General features: G+C 37.9%; 1 protein-coding gene and 1 long non-coding RNA gene across 25 annotated transcripts in view; both read left to right on the top strand.

The window, feature by feature from the left end:
• st3gal3a (ST3 beta-galactoside alpha-2,3-sialyltransferase 3a) overlaps nucleotides 1-13341 on the top strand; it is a 71167-nt gene extending 57826 nt beyond the window's left edge. For 18 of the 24 annotated variants that reach the window (XM_021476804.3, XM_073952712.1, XM_021476806.3 and 15 more), the window contains 3 exons: nucleotides 3368-3514; nucleotides 6694-6840; nucleotides 12662-13339. In XM_021476804.3, the coding sequence (XP_021332479.1) occupies nucleotides 3368-3514; nucleotides 6694-6840; nucleotides 12662-12751 (384 nt within the window). In that variant the 3' untranslated portion in view covers nucleotides 12752-13339. Of the gene's footprint in view, nucleotides 1-3367; nucleotides 3515-6693; nucleotides 8511-9117 lie in introns of all 24 variants that reach the window. The other 6 variants (XR_012407231.1, XR_012407227.1, XR_012407232.1 and 3 more) reach the window with 2 other exon arrangements.
• A 3357-nt stretch (nucleotides 13342-16698) lies between these two features.
• Nucleotides 16699-20749, top strand: LOC141386158 (uncharacterized). Its single transcript, XR_012407536.1, has 6 exons — nucleotides 16699-16944; nucleotides 17037-17171; nucleotides 18900-19045; nucleotides 19118-19185; nucleotides 19281-19336; nucleotides 19760-20749. It is a non-coding gene; the product is annotated as an uncharacterized lncRNA (long non-coding RNA).
• Nucleotides 20750-21752: the final 1003 nt, after the last annotated feature.

Genomic DNA, 21752 nt, shown 5'->3' on the forward strand with positions numbered 1-21752 from the left:
AGAACACAAGTAGATGAATTGTGTATGGTGAAGAGCACATGGTTACTGTAAGCAAATGGCAGAGATGTGTATCGGAGCTGTGAGGAACTCTGCCTCATGAGGAGGACCCATTCCATGCTTGGAATGTCTCAGAAGTCCTTCATTAGCATAGAAGGAAAAGTATATAATATTTTCTCAGCTTACAGTGGCCATATCTGAAAGTGACATCTAAAAATATATAATCTCCAAACACTCAAAAAATGATTCAATCCACTTAAATTTGTTACGTTAACTTAATCGATTTATGAAGGGACAACATGAAATAATGATGTGGAACCCTGCATTTTTAACAGTGAATGTTTGATTGGTGTTTTGGGAATGAATCACAATAGCTTTGAATAAATTGGTGGAGCTAATTGGTGTTGTTGTAAGGTAGAAGATTGTGCACGTGATAAATATGGCTGATGGCTGATGTGATCTTATGTCACACCACACATGCTTTGTGTTACACCAGAAAACTACAAGTGAGACTCTCTCGATCGTAGTATTTGCTTTATGCAAAAACCCATCCCTTCCTTGAAAGAAAACACACGCTTAGGGCAGGACGTAATTATGTGGCATGTTTATTTCTTGTGCCATGACTTTCAGGAATAAAATGGCGCTTGATGAAATCCCACCAGAGTTGTTGCTCCAAAACGTCAACCAAAGTTACGACTTCTAAAGCGCCGCCATTTCCCAGGTGTTTCTTTCTGGTCCTTGATATTGTCTGCAGGTAAAGTTGGCGTCCCATGAGGAGAGCTAGAGGTCCTTGTTCGGACACGCTTTTGACTTGTACGCTGCCAATTTCAGCATGTAAGCGTCACCCTTTTTTATTCAGAGTATCAAAGCGAGCGCTGTATTTACTCAGCTGAGAGTGTTATTCAGTGGCCGCGAGTGACTGTTCTGCATCCGTTTCACTTTAAGCCTTTCCTCAGGTCATTTCATTCACAGAGCAGGAGTCGAGGGAGTGTTCGGAAAAAGAAAAGCTGCTTCTGCTCACAGTCACGCAGGTCTATTCATCGCTTTTGTTTCATCGGCTAATCTTAAATTGCCTTTTCCATAATTTAAAAAGGTCTTAAATTATGGAGGACCAGAAGTGCCAGTTCATCAAAATAAAGAAACAAATGATCAATTAGATAATAAAAATGCTTTAAAATATCTGGGTTTAAATGAACAAAAAATTGACAAATAAATAAATAAATATAGATTATACTTATAATATTTAGTACATGAAGTGTTGTATCTTTTTAAAAAATCTTTTAAAGATTCACATTTTAGCATTGCTTTTAACTTAGATGATCATTTTGGAAACTTTTTGATTTGATTTAATTTTGATTTGATTCATTTTTTATTTTTTATCAAAAATAATTATTCAGAGATGATTCCTTGAATTTACTCTATTTGTTTACGTTAAGTGGTTGTAAATAATTTATTTGTGTTGAATTTAAACAAACAAATTAAGTTGAACATTATTAAACTTAATTTGTTTGTTTAAATTCAACACAAATAAATTGTTTACAACCGTTCTGCATGCAACACTTCTTTCAGTGTACATAAAATATTATTAACAAAAAATACATTTCAACATGGTCGAAAATGGAGTGGGATGAAGCACAAGCTTATTATTTTCCCACCCCATTACCACATACTTCATTCGTCTGTTATTCAATCTGATGGTTCATATTTTTATTGTTTTGTTGCATCTTTTTTTTTTATTGTGGTGCTGTTTTTATCTGATTGGAAGTAAAAGTTATTTCCCTTTCTCAGATGGTTGACTCAGAGGTGTTTAAACCTTAATTTAGTTTATGTTAAATTAATTTAAAAATAAGTACATACTGTTTGTATTTTTACTTTTTACCTAGATATTATATGTGGTTATCAACACATTGCTGTAGTGTTGTTTTCCCTTCAATTTATTTATTCATTAATTTTCCTTTGGCTTAGTCTCTATTTCAGAGGTCACCCCAGCGGAATGAACCGCCAACTGTTCCAGCATGTTTTACATAGCAGATGTGCTTCCAGCTGCAAACCAGTATTGGGAATCAAGTATTAAAAGTTGATGAATAAATTTAGAGAAATCTGAAGACCTAAAAAGTATTGAAAAGTCTTAAATTCTGTTTTACAAGATATTTAATTTTGTATATTTGATAATGCCATGTATAGCTGTTAGTGTGCCTTAATTTAATCTGCAAATATTGGGGAAAAAAGTCACATTCTGATTTATTTATTTATAAATTCTAGTATTTGAAATCAGCCAATCTGCTAGAAAATAAATGGGAGTTTAAAGTTTTATGAATTCATTTAAAATCAGATGATTTGTTAAAGCCTTTTAAACTGGTCTAATGATTATTGTTTTGTATTTCTCTTTCTTATGAACTTTTCATAGGGTTGGCTAGTAAAAAAAAATATTTTGTTCTAGTTTGCCACCCTTCTGAATTATATTATATTGAAATGAAGTCATCAAAAGAGACTCTATTTGTGATTTCTTAAAATCAGTGAAGTTAAAATGTCGCCAACGTTACCAAACCTAAATGCAGATGAGCTATTAAAATGTATGGAAAGAGCCTTAAAAAAATATCTCAGGTATTGAGTTTGGATCTCTGATTCCTGTATACACCCTGCTATAGCGCATGTGTTCGGACTGTTGGGGAACTGCCAGGCTGCTCTTACCATGAAACATATTTTGTTGAAATGTGGAAGTTTGAATATCATTGGACAAAATTTTTATAAGGAGATTACTTTGATGGACATTTTTAAAAAGGTACCACCAGGAAGAATCTTAAATTGTTTATCAAAAATTGAACTGAAACGTCGTACTTAACTTTGAATATATTTTTGTGTGAATTTTATTTATTTCTATTTTATATATTTGTCTAAGTAACTTTTTATTGTAGTATGAATTTGATTTATCATTGAATATTTTTATGTATATTTATTTTGCCATGAAATAACCATAAGTTGCTGATGTGGCAATAAATAAATGAATGAATGAACGAACAAACCAATGAATGAATGAATGAATGAACAAACGAATGAAAAAACAAACTGTGGGGGAAACCGGAGCACCTATAGGAAACACACATCAACTCGGAGTTAACATGCAAACTCCACACAGAAATGCTAACTGACCCTGCTAGGACTCAAACAAGTGACCCTCTTGCTGTGAGGCGACAGCGCTAACCACTGAGCCACTATGACACCCCCTTTAATTTATATTTTCTTTTCTATATTTTCCTTAGAGGGTATTAAAAAGGTCTCAAAGTCTTGAATTTACCCTTGCAGAACCCTGGTTCATGCATTCATTCAGTGAAGTGTCTCATGGTTTGTCTCTGTTCTTGGTGTGTTTCAGTGGAGAATGGATGGATTCTGGAAGTCTGTGGCACGTGTCGTTCCTAGAGCTCCACAAGACATGCGGATCCTGAACCCCTATTTCATACAGGAAGCCTCGTTCAGATTAATCGGCCTTCCACACAACAATGGCCTCATGGGAAGAGGGGTGAGAAACAAACACTAATCATTTAATGAAGTCGATTCATGATATTAAAACACACAGCGATTGCCATGTCTGAAAGTGTTTTCATCATTTAAAAGAGTACAAATGACGTACAAATGACTAGTTGTTGCATAAACACAGCCTCTGTATGAAGACTGTCATAATAAGAGATAAAGCAGTGTTATGTAGATTATTAAAAAGATGCCTTCTAACATTTTAATGACTTTCATTAATTCTGATTCTTGTCGATTCTTATTTTCGCTGTACAAAAAGTTTGTTTAAACACCGTAAGCAGAAATAACCACGACTCTGTAAAATTGGTTTTCATTTTTTTTTGTTAAATCAAGTTAACTTTTCTAGTCATCTGAACTTCAAACTGTCTAAAAATATTGAGCTGGACTTAAACTTAAAAATAAGTTGAGCCCTGATTGACCTTTTAAAATAAGTTAAAGTAACAAAAGCATTCTGAATTTTCACACTTACATGTACAAAGTGATGAATTAGAAATTAGTTCAGATTTAGGTTCTATTAAATTATCAGTTCTGTTTTGATTTTTTGTTATATTTTATTAATTTATTAAAATATATTGTTTGTAATGTAAACTATTGTATGATATCAGTATATAATGTTGTTTAAATTATTTATTAATAATTATATATATATATATATATATATATATATATTATTATTTGTTTATTATATTTAGTGATGTCAATCGATTTGGAAAAATGTACTAATTAATCTCACTTTTTTTGCAATTTATCGTGATTACTTGCATTTAAAAGACTGAAACTTGTAATTTTGGTTATTCAAATGTAAAGTTTATGTAAATGCAAGACAAAAAATATTTAAATTCAAAACATAATTGCTTATTAAATTTTTTGTTTAACACAGATTTCTTCATGTAAACAATAAACCATCAAGTTCCTGGCTTGACAGCCATATTCATTACGGAAATAAAAACACAGGCATGTTAATGCCATGTGAATTTCGAAACAATCATTGCCAATAAAGATAAAAAAATTATGTTGGATTCTAAGTGGACTGCAAAAAAATGCCAAAATACAGGCATTGCAGATATGGAAAATAATAATAATAATAATAAAGTATTTATCACAAACAGTTGTACTCCTTGAAAAGTTGTATTGCTGTGAGTTGAGAACATTATTTATAAAGTAGAAACAATTTTGCTTAATCCTCCTTTACATTCAGCCAGTTGCTGAGACAGTCCAGTTTGTTGATATTATCGGGAGACAATGTGGACCTTTTGTTTTAAATGATGTGAGTTGAGAGTGAGAGCAGTCTCTCACATGCAGAATCACAGAATCAGCAAATGAATTTCGGTGCCTAATTTTGTTGCCACCGGTGCTTCGACAAGGAAGTAAAAAGCATCAAAGGGTACATCAAAGGCACTCACAGGTGCGCGTTGTGTCACACCGAAGACTAATTCTTACAGGGACTTTAGTCACACCATCTCTAAACATTTAAACAACTTTGAGGTATATAGACGGTGACGGCGGCGATGTTTAGGCATTTGTTCTTGTTGCTAGGAAACGTGCGTACACACACACACACACACACACACACACACACACACACACACACACACACAACGCATGCAGGACAGCACAGCCAGTGAGCGACTCCCTTCAGAATCATCAACACGCATAATCGCGTTCATTAAATTTGCTTAAACTAAGCGTTCTAAAGTATGCTGGATTTTACAAGGATTCTGACACAGCAACGTGAAGCTGACGATTTACAAGAGTTTACAATTGACATCATCTGGCACTTTCACTGAGTACATTTACATGGACACCAATACTCAGATTTTAATATGATTAAGATAATACCCTGATTAAGAGTGTCTAAGGACCACAGAGTCACGAAATGTTGAGGTTTTTCTTTCTGTTTGCCATTTGCGTGTCCTAAAAGTTTGAAAACCCTTGTGTTAGGTAATATCAATATGTAAATTAGGCAGTTCCTTTCATTTTATTTTAAAGACAACAACATAGCCAGGGTGATGAGAATGACGCCCCATTCACACGGGGCTTCAGCGTCAACACTTGACTGAAGGCGTGTCTGAAGTTGGGGCTAACGCGATCGTCATAGCATTGTCAGCCAATGAAATTCAGTCAGCAATAGACCACTGTCTAGCTGGTGTATTTGCAAACAGCGATCTGATTGGCTGACGCTTCTGTCGGCACTTAAAAAGTAGAGCTAGTCCCAATTTCTGCAGCGAGCAATGCCTCTGAAGCGGTGCACAATGCAGTTCGGCAATGCCTGACGTCACCCATTTAAAGTGAATGGGAAGCGTTGACGCTGATGCCCCGTGTGAATGGGGCGTGGAGTTATAAAGTACTGTGATCCCTTTGAAGATTTACCCGACGTGTCCTCGATCTTGTTTTCAATATGAGGCTTGCTAAGTCTGAACTTACAAGAAAGGATTTAAGACTGAACTGTTTGTAGGCTACTTAATATTGAGAAAAAAGCCCCAATCAGATCCCTCCATATTCAGATGTCTTCGTTTTCCACACTTACACGGAGCAGCAGCGTTTTAAAATGAAATCAGCCTCTTCAATGTTTTCAAAAGCTCAGTTTTCAGGACTCGAATACTCCGGGGTTGTGTGGACAAAAGGCAGAACTTTAGCAAAGCCTATGCATTTTAAAACTAAAATGCATTAGTGTAAACAGGGCCTCAGGTCAGCAGTTCATTATTATCCTGAGATCCTGATGATATAAAGTGCCTGCCCTCAAATCTCTGCCTGTGTTCCTCTGCCTCCATGGAGACTTGTGTTTGAGCGGCTCAAGCTGTGATGCATTTTCTGTGTTATCAGCATGCAGGCGGAGTGTCTGCTGCAGGATTAGCCAAGAGAGTGTCTCTCTGCGGCGATAAGACTTTCACCATCAGACTTTCTGCATCAGGTGGTGACTGGATGATCCTTCTCTGCCGATAAACGCACACACTGTCTATGTCTCTGATAAAGTCAGTCACAGGGTGCGTTATCTATAGTGAAGTGTGTGAGAGCAGCGCCACACTCAACTATTCTGTGCGCTCAGTGTAATTTTAACATGTATCTTTTATTAAATATTTAACATCAGTTTTAAGCATACTCTGTTATGTCTACCGGGTAAGGAACACTTATCGACATTCAATAGTAAACGTGTTGTCTTTCCTCCAGAATATTCCTACATTGGGGACTGTGGCAATCACGATGGCCCTCCATAACTGTGATGAAGTAGCGGTAGCCGGATTCGGATATGACATGAACACCCCTCATGCACCTCTGCACTATTATGAGAAGCTGAGGATGTCTGCAATCAAAGAGGTACCAGCACCACACTGACCTGAGCCTAATATTCCTGTGCAGTGCTTTGAAACGTGCAGTTTTATTCGACGTTTGTTGTAATTTCAAGTAAAACACTAAGGCAGGGCAGGGCATTTTGTAACTCCTCCCCTTATTAATAAACAGCCAATAGCAATCCGTCTTTTATCACAGATCTGCCAGTGATGGTGGTTGAGATCAAGTGCATCAAATGAATTGCAAATGAGAATCGTAATAAAGGGGGCGGGGCATGTCAGATATTAGAAAGCATTTGATTGGTCAGAAGATTTGACGTGATACTTAGGTACGAAGTAATGGATGACGAAATGTGTTGAGTCTGTGAGTTATAGTTTTGCAATACTGGATCAATCATATAATTATGGTTCTGTTCAAATATTTTTCCAAATATACTGTATATTCTACTAATTAGGGCTGCACAATATATCGTTTCAGCATCAATAAAGCAATGTGCGTATTCGTGAGAGTCGCATTGCAGTATCAGGATTATAGTGGATCAGCAATGAAGACTGTGGAGTTTTATTTTACATTACATTTGATTATTCAGTGACCCTACATTAATATCTGATTACTGTATGACTCTCCGGAAAACCATATAGCCCTGTTTATTTCACTTATTTCATTATGCTTGCAATTAGTTTGATTTAAAACGATCCCAATCAATCTAAATCAATGATTTTATTCCAAATTGAGCTATTCAGTTGTATTTATATCGCAATATATATCGTAGAAAAATAAACTATCGCAATGCAGATTTGTCCAATACGTTAACGAACGGATTTGTACATATGCGTTAATCAAGACGTTAACGGTTCTGCTATCGGTACTGGAGAATTATTGCTGAATGCACAGTTGGAAATCTAACATGAGAAATGCTCATGTTTCCACCATATAGTACAGTAGCGAGCAAGTCAAGTATAAAAGCCATCACAGTTCTCGGCTGTGCGAGCTTAGTGAAGGCTCGCACTAAGCGCACACACATAGCTCGCGACACACAGCTCGTAAGCTTGCGGAGTGGCGGAGAGAACCAAACGGGTTATATTTCCCGAGTGTACAGCGACAATGCCCGTTGCAACAAACGCAACAAGCTGTTTTCTTGCATAATCAGAAACGCAAGCAAGCTGGCTAAGCATCTTTCAAAAGTGCATTAACTGCAAGAAGACAAATGAAAAGTTTTCGACTGCCTAGCTGAAGGTACATCATCCACATCGCTATGCTAGCAGTCAATCACATAAGGTCTCTAAATTAGCATAATATTAAAATTTTAATAAATACACACATTTGGTTACAATGAAAACTGTAGTAGCCGAAATAAATGTTAAACATTAAAAATGCTTTTACATCAGCTGTATTTACAAATATAGCCTAATAATAAACTATGCTTATTAAGATATTATTTTTTTTAAAAATGCTTATTTTTACATTGTTAACTCCCAAAACACTGGTAACTCATTCATGTGGATGTCATTCAATCATTAATTTTCTTGTCAGCTTAGTTCATTTATTAATCCGGGATTGCCACAGCGGAATGAACCGACAACTTATCCAGCAAGTTTTTACGCAGCGGATGCCCTTCCAGCCGCATCTCTGGGAAACATCCGCACACATTCACACACTACGGAAAATTTAGCCTACCCGATTCACCTGTACCGCATGTGTTTGGACTGTGGGGGAAACCGGAGCACCCGGAGGAAACCCACGCGTATGCAGGGAGAACATGCAAACTCCACACAGAAACGCCAACTGAGCCGAGGCTCGACTCAGCGACCTTCTTGCTGTGAGGCGACAGCACTACCTACTGCGCCTCTGCTTCGCCCTTATATGAATGTGTTAAATGTGTTAAAATAATTAACATTATCTGATTATTTAACTGCATTTTGCTGCTAAAAGAGGGTATTTTCAACTGCAGGGAGCACAAGAAACCAAGAAGGATCCCGACTTCTGCCAGAAAAGGCAAACATGTTGATTTTTGAAGAAAAAAATTTAAAAACTGAGAGTCATTTTCCTTCAAACCATTGTACATTCTTTTACAGGACAAATGTTATTTATTTGTTTTAAAACTATTGGTTTTGCTTTATTTTACATTAAAAATGTAACAATAAAATAAATAACGAGGCAGTGGCGCAGTAGGGAGTGCTGTCGCCTCACAGCAAGAAGGTCGCTGGTTCTAACCTAGGCTCAGTTGGCGTTTCTGTGTGGAGTTTGCATGTTCTCCCTTCCTTCGTGTGGGCTTCCTCCTGTGTACTCCGGTTTCCCCCACAGTCCAAAGACATGCGGTACAGGTGAATTGGGTAGGCTAAATTGTCCGTAGTGTATGAGTGTGTGTATGTGTGTGTGGATGTTTTCCAGAGATGGGTTGCAGCTGGAAGGGCACCTGCTGCTTAAAAACTTCATTCTGCTGTGGCGATAAAAAAGAAAACACTACAATAAAAAAAAAAACCATAAGAGAACCGTTAAAGTACCAAACCAATAAGTGGTACAATAAAAGTAGTAAAACCGTTAAAACCTTAACGATACCCATCCCTACCTACTACCAAAGATAAAAACTGCATTAGGATGTTAAAATCTAGTAAGAAAGCACACATTTGTGACTAGGTGAAACTGTACATGCTGTTTTGAGCGTCAATATACATTGATTTCCAAAATAGACTGTACTTTACAGTACATATTGGCATTGTCATGTTTACAATTTTGCTATTATTTGGATTTTATTAATCGCCATTGGTCTAATTTTATTGTGAAAACCTGGCAACCCTGCTTCCAAGGGCATTTTTCCTTTAAACTTTGGTTAATATCACACATAACTGTAGTTAACTGTAATATTCTGTTTTTGGCTGCTCATTGGTGGATGATCTTCAAGAATATCCCTGCCATGGAGTCACATCCACAAACGGGTCACATGACCTGCACTGCTCCGTCCTTTGTTCCAGGAACATGCAGAAACCTGAGAGGTCAGAGTAATGAGCCAGCGTTGGCAGTGTGAGCGGTGTACAGTACATGATTGTGCAGTTTCAGTGACGAGGAAATGACTGTGATACTGTAGCTTGCCAAAGCTGCTAATAAAGTAGAGTGCTCAGATAGTACCAGCGATCAACAACGGGATTGTAAGCTCATCTACTTACATTACACTCCTAGACAAGTTTGCCATGCAACAGTGGGAAATGATGCAAAGCCTTACACACTACATGGAGAAAACGTGCACACAGAAATGCCAACTGACCCAGCCGGGATTTGAAACAGTGACCTTCTTGCTGTGAGGCGACTGTGCTAACCACTGAGCCACCATGTCGCCCTATTCAGCTTTCTCACTCATTTCTAATAACTGATTTATTTTATCTTTGCCGTTATGACAGCACGTAATATTTGACAAGATATGTTTCATGATACTAGTTTTCAGCTTAAAGTGACATTTCACGACCGAAAATTTCAGTCAACGTCATTTTTGCTCGAATAAATATCTACAGTAAAGCTGTATATGGGAAGCACTTCTCACAAAACAGATGCTTTATACACACAAATACTTATGTATAAATGTTCATTACTAACCTTTCTGTGAACAGGATTTGATTATAACCACAGATCAATGACAGTGCGAAATATATACTGTCACGTCTGCACATATATAAAATAAATATATAAATGCAACATACTTGAACACATACAGACCCTTACAGTCTCAGGTATGTTACTAATGGCAGAAAAACTACCTACAGCATACATTTGGTCTTTATTTGGGTTCAAAAACAACACAAAATACATAGCCCAAAGTCAGTGCAGACCTCTCATCTGTATCTTTTATTTTCTCCAGCACATGTAGCCTCTGTTAGAGAGTCATTACGTCCTTCCAAAGTTCATAATAGTCCAAAAGGTGATGATAAACATGGCAGTTTGTTCATGATTCAGGTGTCTGAAACAATTTGCTTCTTTATTTTGTCGGGCTTCTCCTTTGTTTGTCCGCGCTTTACTCTCGCGCTTGTCCTTTTCTAAAAGGATCAGATGTCAAAGACACTTCAATACTCCCACACACGTTATTATCATCAGCTTAAGAAGTTCATTATATCAAATATAGACGCGATTGCGAGCTCCCTGGAGAAAGGGAAAATTGCTCGCACTTTTAGACGACTTCGTAAAACAACAACAGGACACGGCAGATTTTGTTCTTCTTGGCTTTGAACATCTGTACATCAAGACAACGACAAAGTTTGCTTGAGCTCGGGTCATCCATGGCTCGTTATTATATGCATATAGTATTTCCATGTAATGTCTCGGCTGTGTATTTAAAACATGGCGGTTCCTTTGTTTTCGTTTTGGCTAGCTTCACAATCTCATGACGTATCTCTGTAACCATCAGCGTTCAGCTGCGCTTGTAGCTCTACTTTTTAGTGGTACGTTACGGTTCGGTACGCCTTTTGACTGTGGAAACGGCCATAAAAGCATATCGAACCATACCTGTGATTGATGCTTATCGCAGGTTTGGCATGCTGAACCCTGAGCTGGGAGATAATTGAGCCCAAGGCTCCCGCCTAGTCAGTTAACATATAAGAGGGTCTAAGTTCTGGTTGGTATTGAGAGCTCCCACTGGGAAAGGGAGAAAAAGGAGGAGATGGGGTGGAAGGAGGGATTCTTCCAAAACGAAGAAAAGGTAGTAATGCGAATTCTGTCTATTTATTATAAGCTTGAATCAATCTGATTGGATTATTGCCGATTATAGATGAGAAAGTTAGTTTATAAAACTTCACTTAAAGGCTTAACTAGGTTAATTAGGCAAGTTAGGGTAATTAGGCAAATCATTGTATAACGGTGGTTTGTTCTGTAGACTGTCGTAAACAAATATTGCTTAAAAGGGCTAACAATATTGACCTTAAAATAGCTTTAAAAAAAGTAAAACTGCTTTTATTTCATGACGTATCTCTGTAACCAATCAGCGTTCAGCTGCGCTTGTAGCTCTACTTTTTAGTGTTTTGGTACCCTTTCGAAAGCGTGCGGAAAAAGTGGTATGGTACGATTCGGTATGTTTTCTGACTGTGGAAATGGCCATAAAAGCATATCGAACTATACCGTACCACTCAGTGGAAATGGGCCATTAGATACGCTTGATGCTAATCGCAGGTTTGGCATGCTGTCCCGGGAAAGAACCCTGAGCTCAGAGATGATTGAGCCCAGGGCTCCCGCCTAATCAGTTAACATATAAGAGGGTCTGAAGGAGGGATTCTTCCAAAACGGAGACAAGGTAGTAGGGCGAATTCTGTCTATTTATTGTAAGCTTAAATCAATCTGATTGGATTATTGCTGATTACAGATGAGAAAATTGGTTTATAAAACTTCACTTAAAGGGTTAACTAGGTTAATTAGGCAAGTTAGGGTAATTAGGCAAATCATTGTATAACGGTGGTTTGTTTTGTAGACCGTTGGAAACAAATATTGCTTAAGGGGTTAACAATATTGACCTTAAAATAGCTTTAAAAAATTTTAAAACTGCTTTTATTTCAGCCAAAATAAAACAAATAAGACTTTTTCCAGAAGAAAAAAACATTATTGGAAATACTGTAAAAAATTCCTTGCTCTGTTAAACATCATTTGGGAAATATTTAAAAAAAGAAGCAAAATTCACAGGAGGACTAATAACTTTGACTTTAAGTGAACATTATGTCAAAAAAAAAACCCTCTTATTTTGGATACGATTAATTGTGATAAATCTTCACCCAGCTCTAATATAAATAAATGTAAACACTTAAAATAATTATTAATGAACATTAACTTCATTGTGCTCTTTCTGTTTCTGTTTCTCTCTCTCACACACACCTAGTCATGGACACACAACATATCCAGAGAGAAGGAGTTTCTCCGAAAGCTGGTGAAGGCGGGCGTTATTGAGGACCTGACCCATGGCATCTGATGTCAAACAATGATAGACAGTATTCACTATATCAGAGCGGTGACCGGCGGCGTCTTACGTGGATATCACTGCTAATGGACTCACAAATATGAGCTTCTCAGGTCCACAGACGTTTGAGCCAATCGCATGAAAGCACCGCAGGAAGTGACCTCGGCTGATGCGCTGGACTGTATCTCATCTCAAACATGGTAATGCTTGTAAAGCTAGACGGTCTGTCCCAGTGCACCGCAGCGCCTGGCAAAGACTTAAAACATGCTGCTTTGGTTTTTTAAGAAACTCCACAGTAGCAGCTGTGAATTCAGTATTTATTAGACAGTATTTTAATCACATCGGTAAACTGCTTTATTTTTTATGCTAACTCAGCTTTTTATGCTTTATTAATGTTCTCTTAAAATCTCAGGCTATGCACAACACAGCACAATGCACCACCACACCACAAAACCAATGATCTTTCTGCTGCTCTGCTGTCTGGTGCCATTAAAACCAATCAGCATCCACTTGATTTCTGCACATGGACATGTATATCCTCCTCCCTATTTATCCGGATCATGACACCAGGCTTCTTATTAAAGTATTATTGTTTTTACAGACAGTCTGAAATGGGGTTTTCATTTAAAGCGCTCCTGACCGTTGCATAAGAACAATGTTGACACCCACCCAATCTCACAAGTGAACTTAACTGTTTAATGTTTTGCTAGTTTAGTGACTAATTTATATTTTTATTCCAGTTGTTTTAAGATGTATGATTTTTAAAAGGAGGCGTGGCACAAAACCCCACCCCTACACCCAACCATCACTGGGTGAGGTGCAAATCAACTAAAATGTATGGATGAGATCAATTAACCTCTAATTCAAAAAGTTCAGAATGGGCATGAGATATCGTTGTTGACACTACCTTAACATATATTTTATTAAACAAATGAAAAGAGATTTTAATTTGTAAACTCCAGCTCTAGATTGTTAATAAATTCTTGTGCTTCTGTTAAAATGGTCTGCCTCCATTAAGCAGATCTGCTTGACCAATAAGATTTTTGAAGTGGAATTGCTTGACCAATCAGATTTGAGAAGCAGCACTATTTGACCATTTAGCAGAATTGCTTGACCAATCAGATTTGAGGAGTACTGCTTGACCAATCAGATTTGAAAAGCAGAACTGTTTACCATTAATCAGAACTGCTTGGCCAATCAGATTGGAAAAGCAGAACAATTGGACCAATAAACAGAACTGTTTGACCAATCAGATTTGAGAAGCACTGCTTGACCAATCATATTTGAGAAGCAAATCTATTGGACCATTAAACAGAACTGCTTGTCCACTCAGATTTGAGAAGCCCTACTTGACTAATCAGATTTGAGAAGCAGAACTATTGGACCATTAAACAGAACTGCTTGACCAATCAGATTCAAGAAGCAAATCTATTGGACCATTAAACAGAATTGCTTAACCAATCAGATTTAAGAAGCAAATCTATTGGACCATTAAACAGAATTGCTTAACCAATCAGATTCAAGAAGCAAATCTATTGGATCATTAAACAGAACTGCTTGACTAATCAGATTTGAGAAGAAGCCCTATTGGACCGTTAAACAGAACTCCTTGACCAATCAGATTTGAGTTAATGACTTAAGTTTTGAGATGGTCGCCTGCCTGCATGACTTCAGAATTCAAGCAACAGTTCACCCCAAAAATTTAAATTTCCTCTCCATTTTCTCACACTCAAGTGTTCTCAAAGCTTTTTGAGGAACAAAAGCCTACTATGGAAGTCAATGGCTGTTTGTTTGTTGCTCCAATATTCTTCAGTATATCCTCCTTTGTGTTCAACAGAAAGTTCGACAGGTTTGGAACAAGTGAACGATGAGTAAATGATGAGAGAATTTTCATTTTTGGGTGAACTATCCCTTTAAATTGGGCTATATTTAGAATTCAGAAACCATTGTTAATAGTGACACCGGTGGTCGTTAAGTGAATTGCAGCCATAAAGGTATTGCTCATGATGTACATGATGCACACATTACTTAAAACACACTGAAAGTGATTCAGTGAGCAGGTTTAATAACAGCCAAGTTCTGTCATTCTTCAATCAGAAGTTTAAAAAAGGCCATTCAGATAGCTCAGAGCAATGTTTAAATAAATATGATTTTTTTTTCTGCACCCTTTCCTCAGTAACAAAATAAACACAGAACAAAAATGAGGAAACAGCGGATTAGAAAACATCTGATCATAGCGATAAGGATGTTTACACAAGCTCTGCTATTCACAGAAAGATGAGCTCATAATAGTTACAGGTATGATTGTTTGATTATCAAGTTAGAAAGTATATGTTAGACCGTAATTTGATCCGGCTCTGACTGTGTAAATTAATTCTAGTCTTTGCATGCATGACATATCGGCATTACATTGCAGAATCGCTCTTTCTGCGTTATCATGAATGCATTTAGCATTTGTTTTGTGTCAGAACAGAAGAGAGGCTTAGTGGTGTGTAAATCTGGTCAAATCTTGGCAATAAATGCTACTTATTCCTGAAAATTCTTAAATATAGCACTCTTAAATATAGGATTTCCTTTGAAAACCATTCATAAAACCCGTAATTAGAGAATCAAAACATTCATGAAGCACTGTGGACATATGCTGGACATCAAAATCTATTGTTGTGTGCATTCTTATGTTATCTATTGTTTATTCACTTATTTATATATTTATTAATGCAATACAGATCATTTTAAACCATCTTCACTAATTAACATCTGCAAAATAACAGTGTGGATGTAAAATACATGTTATGAAACACACAGTAATGCTCAATAACAGTGTTGATGTTGTCATTATCCAGCTCAATTCACTTCAAACAATTACTAAACCAGTCTGATCATATCATTTGCAGTGCTTCGTGGGAATTATTTACTTCGTGTGAAGTCTTGTATCATTGTGCGATTTTCATGTGTTATTGCCTAAAATCAAAGTATATATTATTGTGATTCACTCCTTAACTGGTTGGTTTGGTTTCAGATTTGGGGCTTATAACAAACCAATCAGATTTGAAAAGCAGAACTGCTCGACCAATCAGATTTGTAATACAATCTACTTAACCATTAGGCATAACTGCTTGGCCAATCAGATTTAAGAAATATAATTGCTTGACCTATCTGATATGAGAAGCACTGCTTATGAAATCCGATTGGTCAAGCAGTGCTTCTCAAATCTGATTGGACAAGCAGTGCTTATGAAATCAGATTGGTCAAGCAGTGCTTCTTAAATCTGATTGGTCAAACACTGCTTGTCCAATCAAATTTGAAAAGCACTGCTTGACTCATGAGATTTAAGAAGTAGAATTGCTTGACCAATCAGATTTAAGAACCAGGACTGCTGGACCATTAAAGGTAACTAAGCAGAACTGCTTGACTAATCAGAATTGATAAGTAGAATAACTTAACCAATCAGATTTAATGAGCTGAACTATTTAACCATTAAACAGAACTGCTTGACCAATCACATTTCAGAAGAACTGCTTGACCAATCAGAATTGATAAGTAGAATTACTTGACCAATCAGATTTAATGAGCTGAACTATTTAACCATTAAACAGAACTGCTTGACCAATCAGATTTGAGAAGCAGGACTATCGGATCGTTAAACAGAACTGCTTGACCAATCAGATTTGAGGAGCTCAGTGCTGTATATAGCAGTCTGTTGCTCATCTAAACACTTTGATGTCTGTTCTCTCTGCTGTTGCATGATTGAACACCATGTTTATGAGCAGCTCATTTTGGCATTTAAGCGTCCACCTGATCAACCTGCCCTTTTTTATTTTTGCTGTTCAAACAAACAGTTGGATGTTTATGTGTGTGGCGGAAACACACACTCCAGCTGCTTGTCTCCTAATTCACCGAGGGGATTTTCAGGGTCCTCGTGCCAAAAGGTTAATGGAAGTATTTGGTCTTTTTTTAAGGGTCTGCTCTTTCAGAAGCTGTTCCTGGAAATCCTTCTGTTTGCTTTCCGAGATCAGTGGCGTTCCCGACTCCCATCCAGACAAACAAATCCTTTTTCCTCTTCTTCTTCTTTTTTTGTTTGTGTTTTGTGTGTGTGGCAGTCTTCCTCTGGCATGAACTTCTGCTCCAGGCTGTTCAGAATCATGTAGCGACAGATCAGAATATGATTATAGTTATTCATGCGCGCTTCATCAGATGTTTGTCTGGTGGGTAATGGCTTGTTTACTCCTCAAACTGTGTTCACCGGCTGCTTTGATTTCTCTGTGTAGTCTTTTAACTGAGTCTTTGACACTTTCAGCTCATCCTACAGGTTCACCGCCTTAAGAAGGAGAAATACTCACTTTTTTCTATTGAACAAGCAACATACTACACTGTAAAAAATACTGGGGTTCCACACAATCGATTTGTGTTGAGACAACATGAAGGAATTAAGGTAACTTAGTTTTTACAAATGTAAGTGGATTAAACATCAAACAATTAGGTTGCTCTCAAAAAGCACAATAATTATGTTTCAACTCATTTTAAATCAGTAGTTTGAACAAACAGCAAACTTCATGTTTTGAGTGTATATACACATAAACCATACCTGCCAACACTCCCGTTTTTCCCAGGAGTCTCCCGTATTTCAGACCCATCTCCCGTTACCCTGTCTTTTCGTTATTCATTTTCTTGTCGGCTTAGTCTCTTTATTAATCCGGGGTCGCCACAGCGGAATGAACCGCCAACTTATCCTGCACGTTTTTACACAGCGGATGCCCTTCCAGCCACAACCCATCTCTGGAAAATATTCATACACACACTACAGACTTTTAAGCCTACCCAATTCACCTGTACCGCATGTCTTTGGACTGTGGGGGAAACCGGAGCACCCGGAGGAAACCCACGCGAACGCAGGGAGAACATGCTGGTCTCAATGCTGGTAAGGAGCAGCACAGAGACCAGCAAAACCAGCATTTAGACCAGCACTGAAACCAGCAAGACCCGCATTAAGACCAGCAAGACCAGCATCAAAACATCAAACCAGCATATGCTGTTTTTTTCAGTATTATTTATGCTATCTACTAAATTACCCAATAAATTGTATCTTTTAATGCCTATCCCCACTCCTAAACCCAACTTTCACATTACTGACAAAATAAATGATTGTTATACAGTAATAATAATAATAATTGTTGTAAAGTGTCATTAAAAATGCTGCTATATTAATGTGCATATCGCACTCGCAGCTGGCCGAGTATCCGATCTAGACTTTACCCAGTAATTTTTCATATTAATAATAAAAAACATTTTGAGCATCAGTACTAGCTGCTATACTATATAAATATTATGCTGGACAAGAGTTTTAGCCAGGGCGAAGCAGTGGCGCAGTAGGTAGTGCTGTCACCTCACAGCAAGAAGGTTGATTCAAGCCTCGGCTCAGTTGGCGTTTCTGTGTGGAGTTTGCATGTTCTCCCTGCGTTCGCGTGGGTTTCCTCCGGGTGCTCCAGTTTCCCCGACAGTCCAAAGACATGCCGTACAGGTGAATTGGGTTGGCTAAATTGTCCGTAGTGTGTGAGTGTGTGTGTGAATATTTCACAAAGATGGGTTGTGGCTGGAAGGGCATCCGCTGTGTAAAAACTTACTGGATAAGTTGGCGGTTCATTCCGCTGTGGCGACCCCGGATTAATAAAGTGACTAAGCCGACAAGAAAATGAATGAATGAACAACAGTTTTAGCATTGGTAATGAAATAAATGGCAGCATTTTTTTTTTTTTACTGTTTTTACACTTTATTTTAATCAAAAAATAAAAAAGAAACATGGTTGAAACCTGAGTAACTTGATCATTTAATCGATATTAATTTTTAAAGTGTCTTGATCGAAAAATTTGTACATATTTGGACTAGAATCGAAAGAAAAAGGAATTTTTTGCAGCGTACAAAAGCTGTGCTTGAGATTCTTGTAACGTTTTTGTCAAATACTCCTCAAAGTACAGTACAGCACATGCAGCTACAGCCACAAACCCACTGTAAAAGCAGCACATCTAATGTTTGTTTATGTTATTAACGAATGCTCTAAAGTGTTAGCAGATGTCTTTTAATTGCCGTGTTAACAGTGAAATGTGGAATGTAAATCTCTGAAGCCGGCATTTAAACACTGATTCTTTGGCTGTGTGTTTTTCAGGGCCGCATGGCTGGGATGCCATGCTCCTCGTGGCCTTTCCTTCAACCTGCATCGCTCTTTCTGCTGCTTTTGTAATGCGCAGTAAATAGCGCACGGATATAGAAAGTAGTGTGAGATCACAGGCAGTCGAGCTATGAACACAAAGGGCAGGTGTCTGCTATTTACGGGCCATCCTTGACCTGGTCAAGCGGCTCTGACAGGTGTTTCTGTCCATGTAGGTGGGCCTTCGTGACTCGGCGGCGATGGAGAGGTCGATTCCTGACAGCTTCACACTCGGCTTCAGCAGGTTTGGGTTACACGGTTGATTTATATGTGACGTTTGACTGTGTGCTGGGTTTCTGTGCTGAATCACTGAGCTTTCGGCTTCATTCTTTCCGACAGGTCATTGACTCGCACCCTCTGTTAAAAGGCGGACGGAAAACACACCTACGGCTGTGGTAAATGGGCCGTTTTAATGTTCTCGCACTCAATGAGGGCTGTGTTTAGGAAATTTACAATGAAAAGATGCATATTTCAGGATGTTTTATGAATTCTTTCAGAAATAAAGTGATGTTTGTTAGTCAGAGTTTGAAGGAGGTTTAGTAGTGACTATACTAAGCTAGTAGAACTAAATAAGCTTCTGATTTTAGCATGAAGAGAGATTACAATTAAAAATACTACAGTCACAATGAATAGGAAGTATCGAGGCTGGCTTTGAGTGTGACTTTATCACTGGTCTTTCTAATAGGACTTCATTTGTATGGATAAAATCATCTGCTAAGAGAGTAAATGTAATGTTAATGCACGTCTAGTGTCTTTTACTGCACTTCTGGGATCTTGATCATCTCTTTTTTTTCTTCACATTTCACTGACTGTACCAGGGCCGGAGTGGGACTCATTTTCAGCCCTGGAGTTTCAAGCCAGACCAGCCCACCTCAGTTCACGACTGACTATTTTAGAAAGGTCGCTTCCAGTTCAGTTTCTAATGACACTATCACGTCTTTTTCAAGAAATCAGCTGCTTTAGAAATGCAAATGGTCAAAAGCCCTAACAGTATTATATGTTCTTTCATTCATTTATTTTCTTGTCGGCTTAGTCCCTTTATTAATCCGGGGTCGCCACAGCGGAATGAACCGCCAACTTATCCAGCAAGTTTTTACGCAGCGGATGCCCTTCCAGCCGCAACCCATCTCTGGGAAACATCCACACACACACTCATACACAATTTAGCCTACCCAATTCACCTGTACCGCATGTCTTTGGACTGTGGGGGAAACCGGAGCATCCGGAGGAAACCCACGCGAAGGCAGGGAGAACATGCAAACTCCACACAGAAACGCCAACTGGTTTCGAGGTTCGAACCAGCGACCAAGCGACCTTCTTGCTGTGAGGCGGCAGCACTACCTACTGCGCCACTGCAACAATAAAAATGAAAAAATAAATAATATTAATTTTCCCGGTGTGATTCAAACAAGGGTTGGCAGCGTCCTAACGCAACGTGTTTACCACTAGTCCACAAGAGCGCTATTACAGTGAGAATAAAAAATAAGTATTGCTCTGTGACCCGCAAGACACAGTATTACTTTCTATTGAAGGCTTAATCTTTTTCCCCCCTTTTTTAGATTTTGGATCAAGTTATGTCAGCTTTATTAATGTAGTGTACTGATCTTCATTGAGCAGGTGTAATATTCATTAATATTAATTATTCGAACTCTCCAATTCGCTGTTTGGGGTCGAATGATGATAGTTAACGTTACATCATCATTAACGTTAGTTAACCTGCAGGCTGCATTTTGCTCACAGGGCTGCGAGAAAATAAATAAGAGCGGAGCTGCGGCAAAATAATGAATAAAAAGAGTGAAGCTATGGTCAAATAAATGAATAGATGAAAAAAAAAAAGTGCGACTGCTGAGAGTGCAAACAGCTAGGGACGCCGGCCCTCATGGCCAAAAAAACGGACCGGCCCACCGGGAATTCTCCTGGTGCTCCCGATTAGCCAATCCGGGCCTGGACTGTATTTTGTTTGCTAGCCAGAACTATCAAAAAGAGATTTTCAATCAGGTTTAGTTCAGGACATTGGGGCTGCCATTTTATTGTTTTAATGTTTCCAATCTTCAGGAGCATACATTTCCCTTCAGGATTAATAACAAACATCCGTGTGGTTTCCCATCAGACTCAAATTAATCTTGCGTTCATCACTGAATAAACTTTGGAGCAGATCTCTGTTCTAAAAATCTTCCTTAGCAAAGGTTAGTCTGGACTTTTTCATTTGTTTGCTAGCCAAAACTTTATCAACAAGGATTTTCCAGAGATTTTCAATCAGGTTTAGTTTAGGACATTGAGTCTGCCATTTCATTATTTCAATGTTTTCACCATCAGGGAACATACAATTTCTCTTCAGGATTAATAACAAACATACGTGTGGTTTCCCATCAGTAGGCCCACACGGAATCTGCGCGGGCAGAATTCCACAGATTTTCCGCAGAATTCCGCAGATTTTTAGCCCATCATTAATTCTGTTTATTTACTTGAGTAAATGTGTAAATCTGAATTCATTCAGTTTTTATTCAGTAATTTATTACTCTTTATTTAATATATTGATGTTTTAAATATGATACTCCGCTGAATACTCCAAAAATAATTCCACACAAATCCACAGATTTTTACCTAAATTCTCTGCAGAAATAGCAAAAAATGTCCACAGATTCGGTCTGGCCCTGCCTATCAGACAAATTAATCTCGTTTTGTAGCAAAGGTTAGTCAAAGGTCATCGACAAGAATTTTCCAGAGATTTTTAATCTGGTTTAGGTCAGGACATTAGGCTGCCATTTCAGTATCTGAACATTTTCACCTTCAAGGAACATATAGTTTCCC

The sequence above is a fragment of the Danio rerio genome, chromosome 6 (genome assembly GCF_049306965.1).
Source record: "Danio rerio strain Tuebingen ecotype United States chromosome 6, GRCz12tu, whole genome shotgun sequence".
Classification (NCBI taxonomy): domain Eukaryota; kingdom Metazoa; phylum Chordata; class Actinopteri; order Cypriniformes; family Danionidae; genus Danio; species Danio rerio.